At 43.5% G+C, this 20,260-nt stretch overlaps 1 protein-coding gene across 2 annotated transcripts; it reads left to right on the top strand.

Moving 5' to 3' along the window:
• Nucleotides 1-3,690: 3,690 nt before the first annotated feature.
• Nucleotides 3,691-6,153, top strand: LOC127316934 (tricin synthase 1). Of its 2 annotated transcripts, none has more exons than XM_071823323.1 (3): nucleotides 3,691-3,983; nucleotides 4,077-4,142; nucleotides 5,421-6,153. In XM_071823323.1, exons 1-3 carry the CDS (start codon nucleotides 3,814-3,816, stop codon nucleotides 5,926-5,928), a joined length of 744 nt encoding a protein of 247 aa, XP_071679424.1. In that variant the 5' UTR covers nucleotides 3,691-3,813; the 3' UTR covers nucleotides 5,929-6,153. The 2 variants fall into 2 exon arrangements, with proteins under 2 accessions (XP_071679424.1, XP_071679423.1); XM_071823322.1 differs by having other exon boundaries at nucleotides 3,699-3,983; nucleotides 4,077-4,146; nucleotides 5,425-6,153.
• Nucleotides 6,154-20,260: the final 14,107 nt, after the last annotated feature.

Genomic DNA, 20,260 nt, shown 5'->3' with positions numbered 1-20,260 from the left:
TGACCAAATTTGTAGTTAAACCAGAAAATTATACATTAAAAACTTCTTTTAAATACGAAACCAATATAGATCTAGAAGAAATACGTGTCTCTTCCCGTTGTCTTCTCATCAGCCGCACCCCACGATCGAAACCAGAAAAGAGAGAGAGATATTAAGAGTGCCAGCCAACTCATCTCGTCGGACAAATGAACTTAGGGTTCGGATGAGAGGTTGCCGGTGCCGGGAAAGAAGGGCAGGGTAGGGCGGCGAGACATCGCAGCAGCGTGCCGGCTACTGGTTGACAGCAGGCTGGCGGTAGTTGGAGGTGTGGTGGCGCGGCTCGCGGAAAGTGGAAAGGAGCAGTGGTAGGCGAAGGTGAAGAAGAAAAGACCATTTTTTTTTTGACACAAAAAGAAGAAAAGACCATGGGAAAGAGGACGGTAATTAAGTCATCTTGGAGAAAACCCATTTTTCTATAAAAAAAAAAAAGAGCATGCTGCCGCGTTCACTTGCTCCAGGTTACAACTGCAAGCCACTTGTAGCAGTGAGGGGGACTTCTTTTCGACTCTTAGGAAAGCTCCTCCTAGAAGCTACCCTCTTTCACTTCCCTAAAATCTGGTTTCTCAAACTTATTGTTGGAACCAGATGACCGAAAACGGGAATTGTGCTTGTACAGATAGCATCAAACGCGTTGCAGCATTCGTTCGTTGGTTTGTTGGAAGGAAATAATAGGACCGAAAGGGTACTGTGCACCCATGCGGTGGGTTGCTTGCTTTGCTTGTTGTCGCGTGCATGTCTCCGGGGAGACTTACTGTTGGAGAGAGACGTCGCGTGAAGAAACCGATGCTTCGTTCCGCCGCTTTGTGCCGACGCACATGCCAGCCTGAGGACGTACGCCGATGGATAGATAGCTTCTTCGCGCCAACTTGCGCCGATCGAGGCTTCAAATTTGTTTCTTTCCTACGCATAAACTAAGACGTGTTCCAACGTAGACATGCCGTTTTCTGTTGCATCGACAGCTTCATCAGAGCATCCCATTCTCTTTTTTTGTTGTTGATCAGAGCTAATTTGGTCGCAAGTCTCCCCTAGCCACCGACCTCCTCCCCTCTTCCCGATCGCCGTAGAGGACTTCTATGCAAAGCCCGGAGGTGGGTCATGTTGAAATATATATATTGGTCGATATTTTTCCATTAGTAAATCTGAGGTACGTCGAATTTTTAAGAATGCAAAATACCAAGATAGTCCTAAATAATAATGATGTATATGGTTCAAACACCATCACTAAATACAATAAAAAAATAAAAACATATTTGGTTATAAATATAACCCAAAAAGACATACCAATAATGCCTACTCAATGGCAAAGCTTTACCTTTTAAAAAAATCTAATGTAATTCAAACAATCAAGACGTTTGATTATCTCGTTTGATGCATAACTCGATCTTGATTATCTCTGCTACGGGAAATTTTCAATTGTTAATGCCGCCACGTGTAAAACCGATGTCATTTTAATGGGGTGATAATGCGGTCGGAGAAAATATGACATGCCTTTTAAATATCTACAAATCTCTAAAGTCTCTAATTTCGCGAGTATGAATAATGAATAACTCGAACTTATCTTGTATATACTAAGATCCAATCAATAATAAATCTCTGTTCTCAAGCAATGTTATTCACATTGAACATAGAATATGAGTTTATGTTTGGAGATAATAGTCTATGTTTTCGGTTTGCAGTTTGGGCAGTGTTCACTGAAACAAGCATAACTTTCTCGTACGGAGTCTGTTTTCGATGTATGACCACTCAATTTTTTTTAGAAAAAAACATGCGCATCTAAATGTATTTACCAAAAAATCAAGGTAGGACGGCTGCCCTACCTTTCCCTACTGGGAGCTTCGTCCATGAGCTGATTGGTGCGTTCAAATCTATATGGTGAGAATGGTAAGAGGTATCAAGTTTAAGACCCACTCAATTTACGTTTCAACAAAACCAATCCGAAATTTTTGGTGAACTTCTCGGTATGTTCAAGAGTGTCTTCCCCTCTAGTGTGTGCAGTGGCACAAGATGAACTTGCCATGGTGTGGCGGTGAGGACGTGAAGAGGAGGTTCGGGGCAACAGGGGGTGCCGATCTCACATTGATGGGTAACAATGTGTTGGCATGCAGGGATGACGTTGGCAGTAGAGACCATTTGACATCAACATCTAGCCTCCATGGCCCCACATCTATTCTTTGGGGTTTGTTGCATGCTTGGTAGGGTGAGCGGGGTGCTAGGGCTCCGGGGGAGCACACTGCTGTTCACAAGGGGGCAATGTGGCATCTAGTTGTGTTGTGTTGTGTTGGCGCAGCTGAAGCGGGCTACCAAACCTATTGTGTGCATTGTGGTGGAGGGGAGCCAAGGTTGTACAATGACGCGTCTAGATGTTGGTGGTAGCGGGATGGCGCAATGGTATACCACCACTTTGCCAAGGTGGTGGCCAACGGTGCTAGTCTTTTTTCTCTGGCCAGTTGCAAGTCAATGGAGTGAGGTGTGTGTGCATAACAGATGTTCGGTGGGGGGGGGGGGGGGGGTAGGGTGTACTTGTTGTGTGGCACTACAGACGAAAGTCCATGTCGACTTATGACACTACCTTGGGGTGTCATTCCCTCCATGAAGGCTTCTAGAAGGAGCACTTGCATCTCCCACAAGCTTGGGGTGTTGTTTCTGGGTTAAAATCATGATGCAGTTAGGTGGAACGGCAATGCCATTGTCCTAGAGGTCGCTTCTTTGTTGGAAGCACGAATTTTGAGACAAAACCTGGTGATGCAAAGGTCCTCCAGTGACACGTCGCTTTTTTTTTGTTCGCTATTGTTCACGTCATGAGCCTCTAGGATGCAATGTACAAAATCGCCCATGCTTTAAGTTAAAAGGCGGTTTAGGGTGAAGGGTCCGATGACTCCGTTAGTCTTGAAGGATTTTTGTTCAGGTGGCCGACATTTCTTGAGGCTCTTACTTACTTCATAAGGGGAGTCCTTATCGTTGTGCTCGTAGTGTCAGTTTTGGCTAATATTTTGATTGGTTGTAACTTGTAAACCTTAGGACATTGTACTTGCTTCGTGCCTACTTCCTCTATAAAAGCGATACTTCTCTATAAAAATGATGTACATACATCTTGATTTTTTTTTAAAAAGTAGACGCATCTGCCGATTAATTTTCTCCCAAAGAAGGCAAGAAGCAGCATGCCGAAAGTGCTAGCTCGTTTAAATTACGGATTTTTCACCAACCATGAGGGATCCATAATCGCGCCGGCAATGCCAGCCACCAAGTCGCGGTGGGTGGAGGGAGAAGTGGAAAGTGTGCCATGTTCGGACTCTCGCTGTCGCTGAAGTTTCCTGTTTTTGTTGAGATAAGAACCAGATCGATCGAACAATAAAAAGTGTGACGCTTTGCCAAGCTCGCTGGTCAAATAAAATTCCGTCAGAGAAGGTGAAGAGCAGGTGGTGGCGTCTCGTGGGTGGGGTGGTAGGAATCGGTCTGATCGTGATTATGGAAGCACACCTCATACCACACTAGCAGGACCGACGGAGGGATAAACACGCAAAGACTAGCTACGAATAATTAAAGGAAGGGAAAAAAACTTCTAAAGTTAGAAGTGGTCGATGGTTCGATACGACATCGTGATGCTGCTTAATTGGCTGGTGAGAAAGGCGAGGTAATCCAGCGAGACACACCAACCGCGGCCACTCCGCTAGGGGATAAATACGGCACGCAGGAAACTCTGGGTGGACAGACACTCAATCACACAGACCACCGATTCAAGTTAGCAGAGAGGAAAGCTGGGAGAGGAGGAGAGCCATGGCGCCCAGCACTGACATCGTGCCCAACGTCCACAGCGCTATCGACAGCAGCAACAAGACGCTGCTCAAGAGCGACGCCCTGTACACGTACATCCTCGACACCACCGTGTTCCCCAACGAGCACGAGTGCATGCGCGAACTGCGCCTCGTCACCGACAAGCACCGCTGGTACGTTCCTCCTCCTCCTCCCCTCCCACTCTGCATGCACCTACGTCGATCTTGCTTTGGTTTTCTGATCGATCTTTGCTTCTCTTGATTCAGGGGCTACATGCAGTCGTCGGCGGACGAGGCGCAGTTGCTGGGGATGCTGATCAAGATGGCGGGGGCCAAGCACTAGTAGAAAAAGGGGTCTTTCGTCCAACCCTTTAGTACCGGTTTCCTTACGAACCGGTACTAAAGGGTGCATTAGTACCGGTTGCACTGCACAGACCTTTAATACCGGTTCGTGACAGGAACCGGTACTAAAGGTACCCTTTAGTACCGGTTCGTGTCACGAACCGGTACTAAAGGTTTTTCCTGCTCCCCACGCACCTCCACACCCCCCCCCCCCCCCGTGGATCGCCTTTTTTTGCTTTGTAAAATACAAATGAAAATGATAGTAAATTCAAAAAAATAAAATGTTTTCAGATTCTTGTATGTTATGCAACCTAGTATTGGGGAAAATTAACAAATTTGAATTTTCACTTTTTTTGCAAAAAAGTTTTGGAAAATGGTAAAACCGCAAGAACTTTTGCGTACGACGTCGAAAAAAAACGTATAATATATCAAAATCATCGTGGGAAAAAGTTACATCCGAATTCACCAGGGTTTACCCGGTTAGCCAAATTTTAGATTCTCAAAATTCCAAATCAAAATATGAAAGCAGGAAGATTTTAGGTTTTTTCCAAAACTTTAGAATTTTATATATTTTTTATTTTTTAAAAATTAAAATTAATAATTATAAGATTTTTTGATTCCCAGAATAACTTTTACTTTTATCAAATTATAAGATTTTCAAATTTTCAGGTTTAAAGTTTGGCAAAAAAATATTAAAAGTTTAAAAAATATATAAAAATAATACAAATTAAAAAGTTAATTTTATTTATTTATTCAACATTATTATTACATCATTACTTTTGTTTATTAAAGAAATTATTTGCAATACAAATAATAAAGAAGTGTCACATTGACCAACATGTTAATAGGATTGATATGATACTACTATCAACAACATGCGCGCGAAGCACTTGGAAGTGGGACGGAAAGGAACCCGGAAGTTAAGCGTGCTAGTGTTGGAGTAGTGTGAGGATGGGTGACCGACCGGGAAGTTTGACCAAGGGTAAGTAATTGACTAGAGATTAAGTGTAGTTAGAGACTAACGGAAATATTAGAAATTATGAAAAATGGGAGTGAAAAAAAATGGATAAAAAAATTTAAACGAAATAGCCTTTTTGTGAAAAAAAATAAAAAAAAAGATCTCCAGCCCCGCGGGCACCTTTAGTACCGGTTCGTAAGGAACCGGTACTAAAGGATGGAGGCCTTTAGTGCCGGATCTTTAGTACCGGTTCCAAAACCGGTACTAAAGGCCCTTTCAAACCGGTACAAAAGGGGGGTTTCTCTACTAGTGAAGAAAACCATCGAGGTGGGCGTCTTCACCGGCTACTCGCTTCTCGCCACCGCGCTGGCCCTCCCCGCCGACGGCAAGGTGGTGGCAATCGACACCGACCGCGAGTGCTACGAGGTGGGCCGCCCCTTCATCGAGAAGGCCGGCGTGGCGCACAAGGTGGACTTCCGCGAGGGCCCCGGCCTCGACCGCCTCGACGAGCTCCTCGCCGAGCAGGACGACGGGGCGGAGCCCTACGACTTCGCCTTCGTCGACGCCGACAAGCCCAACTACGTCAAGTACCACGAGCAGCTGCTTCGCCTCGTCCGCGTCGGCGGCACCATCATCTACGACAACACGCTCTGGGGCGGCACCGTCGCCATGCCGCCAGGCACGCCCATGTCCGACCTCGACACCAGGTTCTCCGCCGCCATCAGGGACCTCAACGCCAAGCTCGCCGCCGACCCGCGCATCGAGGTCTGCCAGCTCGCCATCGCAGACGGCGTCACCATCTGCCGCCGCCTCGTCTGATCCCGTCGCCCCGGTGTGACGATCACTGTGCGTGCCACTTCTTATTAATTTTTTTTTTCATCAGCGCGCGCTAGCGTGTGAAGAAGCGTCTGCTGGTTTTCATTTCAATAAGATTTTGGGAGCTGAGTGGAACTTTGAGTGCGATCAAAGAGTTGTTGTACTGCTGCTATAGTTGTACTGTACTTGTTCCGAAATACTATGGCGACTTTATGTCAGTTCAGGTTATATACTCTGATGAATTAATTCTTGATCGCAGTACCGTTATTAATATAGCTGATCACATGTTATAAATTTTGATTTTGACTAGTAAACGACATGGAGGGTGTTACAACGACTGGCGGAGCCGAAGGCCCTTTCACCGTTTCATGGCCATCAGGTTACAAACGGACTCAGCTTCAGTGACTTTGTGCTCAAATGTCCACCGGTGACTTTCCTTCAATCTCAGCCATCCAAGACACATCTGACGCACGGAAACAGATCCAACTAAAAATCACACAGACACTTAGCTGAATTCAGACTAAAACAAGGTTTATTCATAAAAGTTTGTTCAAATCCGTCGAAACTTTCCCAGAATGCAAAACTAAACATATAAGATTTATTGGAATTTTTTCATTTTTTTCTGGGCACTTCGAATTTCAAGTTTAAAATTTAGTCATGAAACTTAAAATGAGGTTTATTCACAAACCGTATGTCCGAATCCGATGAAATTTTCCCAGATTGCAAAGCGAAACATATAAGATTTAATGGAATTTTTTCAAATTATTCTGGGCAGTTTAAATTTTCAGCAATTTAGCAAGATTTGAGTAGTGTTTTTGCAACACACTGGAAGTTTACATTGACAACTTAAAATTAAATGAAGAAGAAACATAGTGGAAGTTCAGATCATTCCCAAGCAGTGGAGGCGCAGCGGAGTCTCTCCGTCAGCAGTGGAAACCGTCGCCTCCCTCTCAGAGCGCAAGCGCGCGGGAGAAATCAAGCGCCGCCCAGCCAAAACGCCATGTCCGCCCGCGTTCTTCAGTCTTCAGTCTGGAAACGACTAAGTAGTAGGTGGTCTGGTTGGTTTCTGCTGGATCTATTTCTGTGCGTCGGATGTGCCTTGGATGGCTGGGATTGAAGGAAAGTCACTGGTGAACTTTTGAGCACAAAGTCACTGAAGCTGAGTCCGTTACAAACCTGTACCGCCCTACAGAGAGATAGAGAGTAGGCCATCCGAAACCTCTTTTTACAGCCAACGGCACCTACCAAGTGACAAGGGATTAACTTGTCAGTGCCTACGGGTTGTAGACTAGGGTTTTAGCTAGAAGTAGAGGGCAAATAGATCTCGAAGATTTCAGCCGAAAAGTGCTCGACGGTATGTAAACTAGAGTTTGTGAGACAATGAATCGATGCTTTCTTTGTCCCTCGGCTCCCCCTTATATAGGAGGTGGAGTCGAGGGATTCGTAATACACAAGTTACAGAGTCCGGGAGGGTTTCCAACTCATCCCGCAATATTACAAGTGCTATCTCCTAATACAACTCTATCTTTCCTTAACTAACAACTTAGGCTTCCGATTCTTCTTATCCTTCGGGTCGTGGGCCTTCAGTAAACTCCGGGTACCATCTTCGGCAGACCCATTGGGGATGCCTATGTCAGTAGCCCCCGAGATTTTGCTTGAATCGCAGAGTCAGGGAAAATCTCCAACTTTATATTTATTTAATAACCTCAACTTTACCACATATCTTCGGATACGAGATTATATATTGTGCAGGGATAATGGTAGTTGGGGCTAGTTCATCTGGCGGATCAGGTACTAGTTAACTGCTCTAGTGGCAATCCGCAAAAATCTACTTCAAGATCACGTCCCTGGACATGATCTCGGGATACTGGTGTAAACTTCGACAGGTGCCGCTTAAGGTCTTACCATTCTGTCGAGTCCCAGTCATATTTTATCGGGTACCTAACGCGTCCGTTAGGATTTTTCTTCGTATCTGTTGATACGGAAAAAAGTAGCAAACCGACGTCAGAGACGGCGCCACGCCACACAGAACGGATCTGGGGTCTTACCTTCGCAAAGTTTTGCGGCATTCAGAAATTGTTCGCAACTTTGGCGTTCTGAGAATATATTGTCGAGTGCTTATTCGGCAGTTGGAATAGCACATTTTATCGAGTCAACGGATGACTTATATTGCTCTCCCGATGGGAGTATATGTAGAGTTATTTATATAACTCGAAATATGCTAACTTTTTCTTCTTTCTCTCTTTTTTATAGTTCGGGCACGCGAACAGCGTTCCCGATGGGAGTAGCCCCCGAGGCTACAGCCAAGGACTTGTGTTTGGGTGTAGGCTCAACGCCTTATGTTGCTATATTTTTCTTCTTTCTCGAAGTTTTCATATCTGTCGGGGGCGCGAATAGCGCTCCCGATGGGAGTAGCCCCCGAGGCTATGAGCAAATATTTGTATTTGACCATAGGCTCTCGCCATTTCTATTTTGTCATTCTCGAGTTTTTCATTTTTCCAAAGTAGCCCCCGAGCATTTGATCAAAAAAGATGTATATCACCAATATCTTTTACTATATTGCAGCACCGCGAGCCCGCCTCATTAAAAACCTTTCCAGCCCCACTCGGTGCCCTGAAAAGGAAAAGAGTGCGTCTGAAAACTCGCGGGCGTTTCAGTACATTGTATTTTTACAAAGGAGGACTATATTTTGACTCTAAGCATAGAATCGCCTGAGTTGCGCCACGTTCCAGGGGTTTTTCTCGGGAACCCCCGTCTTCTTGTCCTTGATCCTGTACGATCCTCCTTCGATTACTTCTGTGACGATGTAAGGGCCAAGCCATGGCGACTCGAGTTTTTCAGTACTCTGTTGATTGAGTCGTAGAACTAGATCTCCAACCTGAAAAGATCTTGGTCGCAAACGCCGACTGTGGTAATTTTTCAGATCTTGCTGGTACTTGGTGACCCGTGATAGTACTTCATCGCGAGCTTCGTCAAGTGCATCGACATCGTCCTCTAATGCTCTTCTGGAAGTTTCTTCATCGTACTCCACGACTCTTGGAGAATCGTGCTCTATTTCTATCGGCAATACTGCCTCTGCGCCATGGACCAGGAAAAATGGAGTCTCTTGTGTCGCTGTATTTGGCGTTCTTCGAATACTCCATAATACACTTGGCAACTCTTCTGGCCACGTACGTCGAGCTTTTTCCAATGGTCCCAACAAACGCTTCTTGATACCGTTGCAGATTGTACCATTGGCTTTCTCGACTTGACCATTGGTTTGCGGGTGCCCAACTGACGCGAAGTGCAATTTGATGCCTACTTCTGCGCAGTATGCCTTGAATTTCTTGGATGTGAAGTTACTGCCATTGTTCGTGACGATGCCATGAGGTAGTCCAAACCGAAAAACAATGCTTTTCACGAACTTTATTGCTGACGCTGCATCTGGTGAATTTATCGGCTTTGCTTCTATCCACATGGTGAATTTGTCGACAGCGACAAGCATATACTCGTATCTTCCTGGCGAGGCTTTGTGTAACTTTCCCACCATATCGAGGCCCCATTGAGCAAAGGGCTGACACGCGTACAACACGCGACCGTTGGGAACCCCAAGTGGAAGGTGTGATCGTACAGCAGTAAGTTTCCCTCAGTTAGAAACCAAGGTTTATCGAACCAGTAGGAGTCAAGAAGCACGTTGAAGGTTGATGGCGGCGAGATATAGTGCGGCGCAACACCAGGGATTCCGGCGCCAACGTGGAACCTGCACAACACAAACCAGGTACTTTGCCCCAACGAAACAGTGAGGTTGTCAATCTCACCGGCTTGCTGTAACAAAGGATTAGATGTATAGTGTGGATGATGATTGTTTGCAGAGGACAGTAGAACAAGTATTGCAGTAGATTGTATTTCAGATGTAAAGAATTGGACCGGGGTCCACAGTTCACTAGAGGTGTCTCTCCCATAAGATAAATAGCATGTTGGGTGAACAAATTACAGTTGGGCAATTGACAAATAGAGAGGGCATGACCATGCACATACATATTATGATGAGTATAGTGAGATTTAATTGGGCATTACGACAAAGTACATAGACCGCTATCCAGCATGCATCTATGCCTAAAAAGTCCACCTTCAGGTTATCATCCGAACCCCTTCCAGTATTAAGTTGCTAGCAACAGACAATTGCATTAAGTATTGCGCATAATGTAATCAATAACTACATCCTCGGACATAGCATCAATGTTTTATCCCTAGTGGCAACAGCACATACATAACCTTAGGGGTTTCTGTCACTCCCCCAGATTCACGGAGACATGAACCCACTATCGAGCATAAATACTCCCTCTTGGAGTTACAAGCATCAACTTGGCCAGAGCATCTACTAGTAACGGAGAGCATGCAAGATCATAAACAACACATAGATATAAATTGATAATCAACATAACATGGTATTCTCTATTCATCGGATCCCAACAAACACAACATATAGCATTACAGATAGATGATCTTGATCATGTTCGGCAGCTCACAAGACCCGACAATGAAGCATAATGAGGAGAAGACAACCATCTAGCTACTGCTATGGACCCATAGTCCAGGGGTAGACTACTCACTCATCACTCCGGAGGCGACCATGGCGGTGTAGAGTCCTCCGGGAGATGAATCCCCTCTCCGGCAGGGTGCCGGAGGCGATCTCCTGAATCCCCCGAGATGGGATTGGCGGCGGCGGCGGCGTCTCTGGAAGGTTTTCCGTATCGTGGCTCTCGGTACTGGGGGTTTCGCGACGAAGGCTATTTGTAGGCGGAAGGGCAGGTCAGGGGGCGTCACGAGGGGCCCAGGAGACAAGTCGGCACGGCCAGGGCTTGGGCCGCGCCGCCCTACCTCCTGGCCACCTCGTGGCCCCACTTCGTTGACTCTTCGGTCTTCTGGAAGCTTCGTGTGAAAATAGGCCCCTGGGCGTTGATTTCGTCCAATTCCGAGAATATTTACTTACTAGGATTTCTGAAACCAAAAACAGCAGAAAACAGCAACTGGCTCTTCGGCATCTCGTTAATAGGTTAGTTCCAGAAAATGCGTAAATATGATGTAAAGTATGCATAAAACATGTAGATATCATCAATAATGTGGCATGGAACATAAGAAATTATCGATACGTCGGAGACGTATCAGCATCCCCAAGCTTAGTTTCTGCTCGTCCCGAGCAGGTAAACGATAACAAAGATAATTTCTGGAGTGACATGCCATGCATCATAACCTTGATCATACTATTGTAAGCATATGTAATGAATGCAGCGATCAAAACAATGTAAATGACATGAGTAAACAAATGAATCATATAGCAAAGACTTTTCATGAATAGTACTTCAAGATAAGCATCAATAAGTCTTGCATAAGAGTTAACTCATAAAGCAATAATTCCATAGTAGAGGTATTGAAGCAACACAAAAGAAGATGAAGTTTCAGCGGTTGCTTTCAACTTATAACATGTATATCTCATGGATATTGTCAATGTAAAGTAATATAACAAGTGCAATATGCAAGTATGTAGGAATCAATGCACAGTTCACACAAGTGTTTGCTTCTTGAGGTGGAGAGAGATAGGTGAACTGACTCAACATAAAAGTAAAAGAAAGGTCCTTCAAAGAGGAAAGCATCGATTGCTATATATTTGTGCTAGAGCTTTGATTTTGAAAACAAGAAACAATTTTGTCAACGGTAATAATAAAGCATATGTGTTATGTAAATTATATCTTACAAGTTGCAAGCCTCATGCATAGTATACTAATAGTGCCCGCACCTTGTCCTAATTAGCTCGGATTACCTGGATTATCATCGCAATGCACATGTTTTAACCAAGTGTCACAAAGGGGTACCTCTATGCCGCATGTACAAAGGTCTAAGGAGAAAGCTCGCATCGGATTTCTCACTATTGATTATTCTCAACTTAGACATCCATACCGGGACAACATAGACAACAGATAATGTACTCCTCTTATATGCATAAGCATGTAGCAACAATTAAATTTCTCATATGAGATTGAGGATATTTGTCCAAAACTGAAACTTCCACCATGGATCATGGCTTTAGTTAGCGGCCCAATGTTCTTCTCTAACATTATGCAATGCTCTAACCATTTTGGTGGTAAATCTCTCTTACTTCAGACAAGATGAACATGCATAGCAACTCACATGATATTCAACAAAGAGTAGTTGATGGCGTCCCCAGGAACATGGTTATCGCACAACAAGCAACTAAATAAGAGATAAAGTGCATAAGTACATATTCAATACCATAATAGTTTTTAGGCTATTTGTCCCATGAGCTATATATTGCAAAGGTGAAGGATAGAAATTTAAAGGTAGCACTCAAGCAATTTACTTTGGAATGGCGGAGAAATACCATGTAGTAGGTAGGTATGGTGGACACAAATGGCATAGTGGTTGGCTCAAGTATTTGGATGTATGAGAAGTATTCCCTCTCGATACAAGGTTTTTAGGCTAGCAAGGCTATTTGAAATAAACACAAGGATGAAGCGGTGCAGCAAAACTCACATAAAAGACATATTTTAAACATTATAAGACTCTACACCGTCTTCCTTGTTGTTCAAACTCAATACTAGAAATTATCTAGACTTTAGAGATACCAAATATGCAAACCAAATTTTAGCATGCTCTATGTATTTCTTCATTAATAGGTGCAAAGTATATGATGCAAAAGCTTAAACATGAGCACAACGATTGCCAAGTATCACATTATCCAAGACATTATAGCAATTACTACATGTATCATTTTCCAATTCCAACCATATAACAATTTAACGAAGAAGAAACTTCGCCATGAATACTATGAGTAAAGCCTAAGGACATATTTGTCCATATGCAACAGCGGAGCGTGTCTCTCTCCCACACAATGAATGCTAGGATCCATTTTATTCAAACAAAACAAAGACAAAAACAAACCGACGCTCCAAGCAAAGCACATAAGATGTGACGGAATAAAAATATAGTTTCAGGGGAGGAACCTGATAATGTTGTCGATGAAGAAGGGGATGCCCAAGGCATCCCCAAGCTTAGACGCTTGAGTCTTCTTGATATATGCAGGGGTGAACCACCGGGGCATCCCCAAGCTTAGAGCTTTCACTCTCCTTGATCATGTTGTATCATCTCCCTCTCTTGATCCTTGAAAACTTCCTCCACACCAAACTCAAAACAACTCATTAGAGGGTTAGTGCACAATCAAAATATACATGTTCAGAGGTGACATAATCATTCGTAACACTTCTGGACATTGCACAAAGCTACTGAAAGTCAATGGAATCGAAATATCCATCGAGCATATCAAAACAGGCAATGCGAAATAAAAAGGCAGAATCTGTCAAAACAGAACAGTTCGTAAAGACGAATTTTATTGAGGCACCAGACTTGCTCAAATGAAAATGCTCAAATTGAATGAAAGTTGTGTACATATCTGAGGATCACTCACGTAAATTAGCATAATTTTCTGAGTTACCTACAGAAAATTTTGCCCAGATTCGTGACAGCAAAGAAATCTGTTTCTGCGCAGTAATCCAAATCTAGTATGAACCTTACTATCAACGACTTTACTTGGCACAACAAAACACAAAACTAAGATAAGGAGAGGTTGCTACAGTAGTAAACAACTTCCAAGACTCAAATATAAAACAAAGGTACTGTAGTAAAAACATGGGTTGTCTCCCATAAGCGCTTTTCTTTAACGCCTTTCAGCTAGACGCAGAAAGTGTGTATCAAGTATTATCAAGAGACGAAGTGTCAACATCATAATTTGTTCTAATAATAGAATCAAAAGGTAACTTCATTCTCTTTCTAGGGAAGTGTTTCATACCTTTCTTGAGAGGAAATTGATATTTAATATTACCTTCCTTCATATCAATAATAGCACCAACAGTTCGAAGAAAAGGTCTTCCCAATATAATGGGACAAGATGCATTGCATTCAATATCCAAGACAACAAAATCAACGGGGACAAGGTTATTGTTAATGGTAATGCGAACATTATCAACTCTCCCCAAAGGTCTCTTTGTAGAGTTATCAGCAAGATTAACATCCAGATAACAATTTTTCAATGGTGGCAAGTCAAGCATATTATAGATTTTCTTAGGCATAACGGAAATACTTGCACCAAGATCACATAAAGCATTACAATCAAAGTCATTGACCTTCATCTTAATGATGGGCTCCCAACCATCCTCTAGCTTCCTAGGAATATAAGTTTCGCGTTCTAGTTTCTCTTCTCTAGCTTTTATGAGAGCATTTGCAATATGTTTCGTGAAAGCCAAATTTATAGCACTAGCATTAGGACTTTTAGCAAGTTTTTGTAAGAACTTTATAACTTCAGAGATGTGGCAATCATCAAAATTCAAACCATTATAATCTAAAGCAATGGGATCATCATCCCCAATGTTGGAAAAAATTTCAGCAGTTTCATCACAGGCAGTTTCAGCAGTGTTAGCAGTTTCGGGTAGTTTTTCGCGCTTTGCATTAGAAGTTGAAACATTGCTAACACCAATTCTTTTACCATTATTAGTAGGAGGTGCAGCAACATGTGGAGCATTAGCATTGCTAGTAGTGGTAATAGTCCAAACTTTAGCTATATTATCTTCTTTTTTATTTTCTTCTCTTTCCCACCTAGCACGCAATTCGGCCATCAATCTTATATTCTCATTAATTCTAACTTGGATGGCATTTGCTGTAGTAACAATTTTATTATTATGATTCTCATGAGGCATAACTTTCGATTTCAAAAGATCAACATCAGCAGCAAGACTATCGACTTTAGAAGCAAGTATATCAATTTTCCCAAGCTTTTCTTCAACAGATTTGTTAAAAGCAGTTTGTGTACTAATAAATTCTTTAAGCATGGCTTCAAGTCCAGGGGTGTGTTCCTATTATTGTTGTAATAATTCCCATAAGAATTACCATAGCCGTTGCCATTATTATAAGGATATGGCCTATAGTTGTTACTAGAATTGTTCCGGTAAGCATTGTTGTTGAAATTATTATTTTTAATGTAGTTTACATCAACATGTTCTTCTTGAGCAACCAATGAAGCTAACGGAACATTATTAGGATCAACATTAGTCCTATCATTCACAAGCATAGACATAATAGCATCAATCTTATCACTCAAGGAAGAGGTTTCTTCGACAGAATTTACCTTCTTACCTTGTGGAGCTCTTTCCGTGTGCCATTCAGAGTAATTAATCATCATATTATCAAGAAGCTTTGTTGCTTCACCAAGAGTGATGGACATAAAGGTACCTCCAGCAGCTGAATCCAATAGGTTCCGTGAAGAAAAATTCAGTCCTGCATAAAAGGTTTGGATGATCATCCAAGTAGTCAGTCCATGTGTTGGGCAATTTTTAACCAAAGATTTCATTCTTTCCCATGCTTGTGCAACATGCTCATTATCCAATTGTTTAAAATTCATTATGCTACTCCTCAAAGATATAATTTTAGCAGGGGGATAATATCTACCAATAAAAGCATCCTTGCATTTAGTCCATGAATCAATACTATTCTTAGGCAGAGATATCAACCAATCTTTAGCTCTTCCTCTTAATGAGAAAGGGAACAATTTTAATTTTATAATGTCACCATCTACATCTTTATACTTTTGCATTTCACACAATTCAACAAAATTATTGAGATGGGCAGCAGCATCATCAGAACTAACACCAGAAAATTGCTCTCGCATAACAAGATTTAGTAAAGCAGGTTTAATTTCAAAGAATTCTGCTGTAGTAGCAGGTGGAGCAATAGGTGTGCATAAGAAATCATTATTATTTGTGTTTGTGAAGTCACAAAACTTAGTATTTTCAGGAGTACCCATTTTAGCAATAGTAAATAAAGCAACTAGATAAAGTAAATGCAAGTAACTAATTTTTTTGTGTTTTTGATATAGCAAACAAGATAGCAAATAAAGTAAAACTAGCAACTAATTTTTTTGTATTTTGATTTAGTGCAGCAAACAAAGTAGTAAATAAAATAAGCAAGACAAAAACAAAGTAAAGAGATTGGGATGTGGAGACTCCCCTTGCAGCGTGTCTTGATCTCCCCGGCAACGGCGCCAGAAATTTAGCTTGACACGCGTACAGCACGCGACCGTTGGGAACCCCAAGTGGAAGGTGTGATGCGTACAGCAGTAAGTTTCCCTCAGTTAGAAACCAAGGTTTATCGAACCAGTAGGAGTCAAGAAGCACATTGAAGGTTGATGGCGGCGAGATGTAGTGCGGCGCAACACCAGGGATTCCGGCGCCAACGTGGAACCTGCACAACACAAACCAAGTACTTTGCCCCAACGAAACAGTGAGGTTGTCAATCTCACCGGCTTGCTGTAACAAAGGATTAGATGTATAGTGTGGATGATGATTGTTTGCAGAGAACAGTAGAACAAGTATTGCAGTAGATTGTATTTCAGATGTAAAGAATTGGACCGGGGTCCACAGTTCACTAGAGGTGTCTCTCCCATAAGATAAATAACATGTTGGGTGAACAAATTACCGTTGGGCAATTGACAAATAGAGAGGGCATGACCATGCACATACATATTATGATGAGTATAGTGAGATTTAATTGGGCATTACGACAAAGTACATAGACCGCTATCCAGCATGCATCTATGCCTAAAAAGTCCACCTTCAGGTTATCATCCGAACCCCTTCCAGTATTAAGTTGCTAGCAACAGACAATTGCATTAAGTATTGCGCGTAATGTAATCAATAACTACATCCTCGGACATAGCATCAATGTTTTATCCCTAGTGGCAACAGCACATACATAACCTTAGGGGTTTCTGTCACTCCCCCAAATTCACGGAGACATGAACCCACTATCGAGCATAAATACTCCCTCTTGGAGTTACAAGCATCAACTTGGCCAGAGCATCTACTAGTAACGGAGAGCATGCAAGATCATAAACAACACATAGATATAAATTGATAATCAACATAACATGGTATTCTCTATTCATCGGATCCCAACAAACACAACATATAGCATTACAGATAGATGATCTTGATCATGTTCGGCAGCTCACAAGACCCGACAATGAAGCATAATGAGGAGAAGACAACCATCTAGCTACTGCTATGGACCCATAGTCCAGGGGTAGACTACTCACTTATCACTCCGGAGGCGACCATGGCGGTGTAGAGTCCTCCGGGAGATGAATCCCCTCTCCGGCAGGGTGCCGGAGGCGATCTCCTGATTCCCCCGAGATGGGATTGGCGGCAGCGGCGTCTCTGGAAGGTTTTCCGTATCGTGGCTCTCGGTACTGGGGGTTTCGCGACGAAGGCTATTTGTAGGCGGAAGGGCAGGTCAGGGGGCGTCACAAGGGGCCCAGGAGACAGGTCGGCGCGACCAGGGCTTGGGCCGCGCCGCCCTACCTCCTGGCCACCTCGTGGCCCCACTTCGTTGACTCTTCGGTCTTCTGGAAGCTTCGTGTGAAAATAGGCCCCTGGGCGTTGATTTCGTCCAATTCCGAGAATATTTACTTACTAGGATTTCTGAAACCAAAAACAGCAGAAAACAAAGAATCGGCTCTTCGGCATCTCGTTAATAGGTTAGTTCCAGAAAATGCATAAATATGATGTAAAGTATGCATAAAACATGTAGATATCATCAATAATGTGGCATGGAACATAAGAAATTATCGATACGTCGGAGACGTATCAAGGGCCAAGACAACGGTATTGGCATCAGCTTTGCTGCCGGAGAGTGAGGTTTTGCGGCAAATCTCTGGCACGCGTCACAAGTTCGTACTATCTCCTTCGCGTCCTCAATTGCTATCAACCAGTAAAATCCAGCTCGAAAAACCTTGGCCGCAATAGCTCGACTGCTCGCGTGATGACCACATATTCCCTAGTGTACGTCCTTCAAGATTATCCTTCCTTCTTCGGGTGTGACGCACCTTTGTAACACACCCGAAATACTGCGCTTGTATAGCTCCCCTTTGACCACTGTAAAGGCTTTGGATCGTCGAATAACTCGCCTTGCTTCAACTAGGTCGCCGGGTATTTCTTTCCTTAAGATGTATGATATGTATGCTTGCATCCATGGGACCTGCACCATCATCACTAGCTCCTGGTCCTCTTCTTCTTCTGTTGCTTCTTTGGGAGCCGTCGAGGTTTTCTCCTCCTTCTGCTTCTTCTGCACCTTCTTTGGCTTTGTGGATCTCTCGGTTATCTCTTCCCAAAACACACCTGGTGGGATTGTGAGGCACTGTGACCCGATGTTTGCAAGAACATCGGCTTCATCATTGCTCAGCCTGCTGATGTGATTTACTTCGCATCCATCAAATAACTTCTCGAGCTCATTGTACACTTCCTTGTATGCCACCATGCTATCATTGACTGCGTCACACTGGTTCATGACTTGCTGAGCCACCAATTGTGAGTCGCCATAGATTTTTAATCGAGTTGCACCACAAGCTTTCGCCATCTTCATCCCGTGTATAAGAGTTTCATATTCCGCCTCATTGTTAGATGCTTTTGGGAACGTCATCCGTAAGACATACTTCAGTTTGTCGCCTTTAGGTGATATAAGTATCACGGCTGCTCCAGCTCCTTCTACCCTCTTGGATCCGTCAAAGTTCATAGTCCAAGTTCTCGATAAATCCGGGGGTCCTGTGTTTTGCAGCTCCATCCACTCTGCGATGAAATCTGGCAGAATTTGCGACTTTATTGCTTTTATTTTTTCATACGTGATGTCCCGAGGAGAAAGTTCTATTCCCCAAAGGGAGACACGACCTGTAGCTTCTGGATTGTTTAGTATATTTGATAGAGGTGCTTCATTGACCACTATTATCGGGTGTGCCGAAAAATAGTGCCGCAATTTCCTTGCGGTTGTGAACACTCCATATGCTAGCTTCTGGTACTGCGGGTACCGCTGTTTTGAAGGCGATAAAACTTCACTGATGAAATATACCGGCCTCTGCACTCCATGGAGTTTTCCTTTTTCCTCTCTTTTGACAACTAGCGCCGTGCTGACCACCTGAGGTGTGGCTGCAATGTATAACAGGAGGGGTTCCTTCTCTTTCGGCGCCACCAAGATTGGTGATGTCGAAATTGTGCGTTTAAGATCCTCGAAGGTTCTATCTGCTTCTTCGTTCCACTGGAACTTCTCTCCTTGCTTGATTAAAGCATAGAACGGTAACGCCTTTTCTCCCAGCCTGGCGACGAATCTGCTTAAAGCTGCGACTCGCCCAGTTAACTGTTGTATTTCTTTCAACTTTGTTGGCTTCCTCATTGTTACGATAGCTTGGATTTTTTCGGGATTAGCTTCAATCCCTCTTGCTGAGACTAAGAACCCAAGAAGTTCTCCTGCAGGGACGCCGAAAGAACACTTCGTTGGGTTCAGCTTGAGACAAAACTTGTTGAGGTTGTCGAAAGTTTCCTTCAGGTCCTCGATTAGCGTTGCCCCCTTTTTTGACGTTATGACGACATCATCAATGTACACTTGTACGTTTTTCCCAATCTGTGTTGCTAAGCACTTCTGCGTCATCCGCTGATATGTTGCTCCCGCGTTTTTTTAGACCGAAAGGCATTGTTCTATAGCAAAACACGTCGTACGGTGTAATGAACGCTGTTTTGACCTCGTCCTCTTCTTTCAATCTGATCTGGTTATAACCAGAGTATCCATCCAGGAAGGAAAGACGTTCACATCCTGCCGTGGAGTCGATAATTTGATCGATCCTCGGGAGGGGAAAGTGATCCTTTGGACAGTGTTTGTTGAGACACGTAAAGTCGACACACATGCGAAGGACTTTAGTGTTTTTCTTCGGAACCAACACTGGGTTTGCTACCCACGTGGCCTCTGTATGTAGCTCCTTGATGAAACCAGCTTCTCTCAGTCGATCAATCTCTGACAGCATAGCTTTGCGGTTTGGCTCCGAAAAACGCCGCAAAGGTTGTTTGATTGGTCTCGCTATTGGATCCAAGTTTAGGTGGTGCTCGGCAAGTTCCCTAGGTACTCCTGGCATGTCAGCTGGACACCATGCGAAGATTTTCCAGTGCTCACGGAGGAACTCGACAAGCGCGCTTTCCTATGCGAGGTCCATGTCCGTCGCGATGGACGTCGTCTTCTTTGGATCTGTCGGGTGAATCTGCACCACCTTAGAATTTTTCGCAGTATTAATGGTTGATTCTTTGTTAGGCCTTCCTACATCTGGCAGCACATCATAATCAGTCGTGAGCCTTGACGCCATGTATTCTGCTTGCATCCCAAAGGTTTCTGACAGTCGATGAAAATCCTTGTCACATTTATCGGCTAACGCAAAGCTTCCTTTAACTTTGATTGGTCCCTTAGGTCCAGGCAT

This window comes from Lolium perenne, chromosome 7 (assembly GCF_019359855.2).
Source record: "Lolium perenne isolate Kyuss_39 chromosome 7, Kyuss_2.0, whole genome shotgun sequence".
NCBI classification, from domain to species: domain Eukaryota; kingdom Viridiplantae; phylum Streptophyta; class Magnoliopsida; order Poales; family Poaceae; genus Lolium; species Lolium perenne.
Note: the sequence above shows the minus strand (reverse complement) of the source record. Positions and strands in the feature narration are given on the sequence as shown.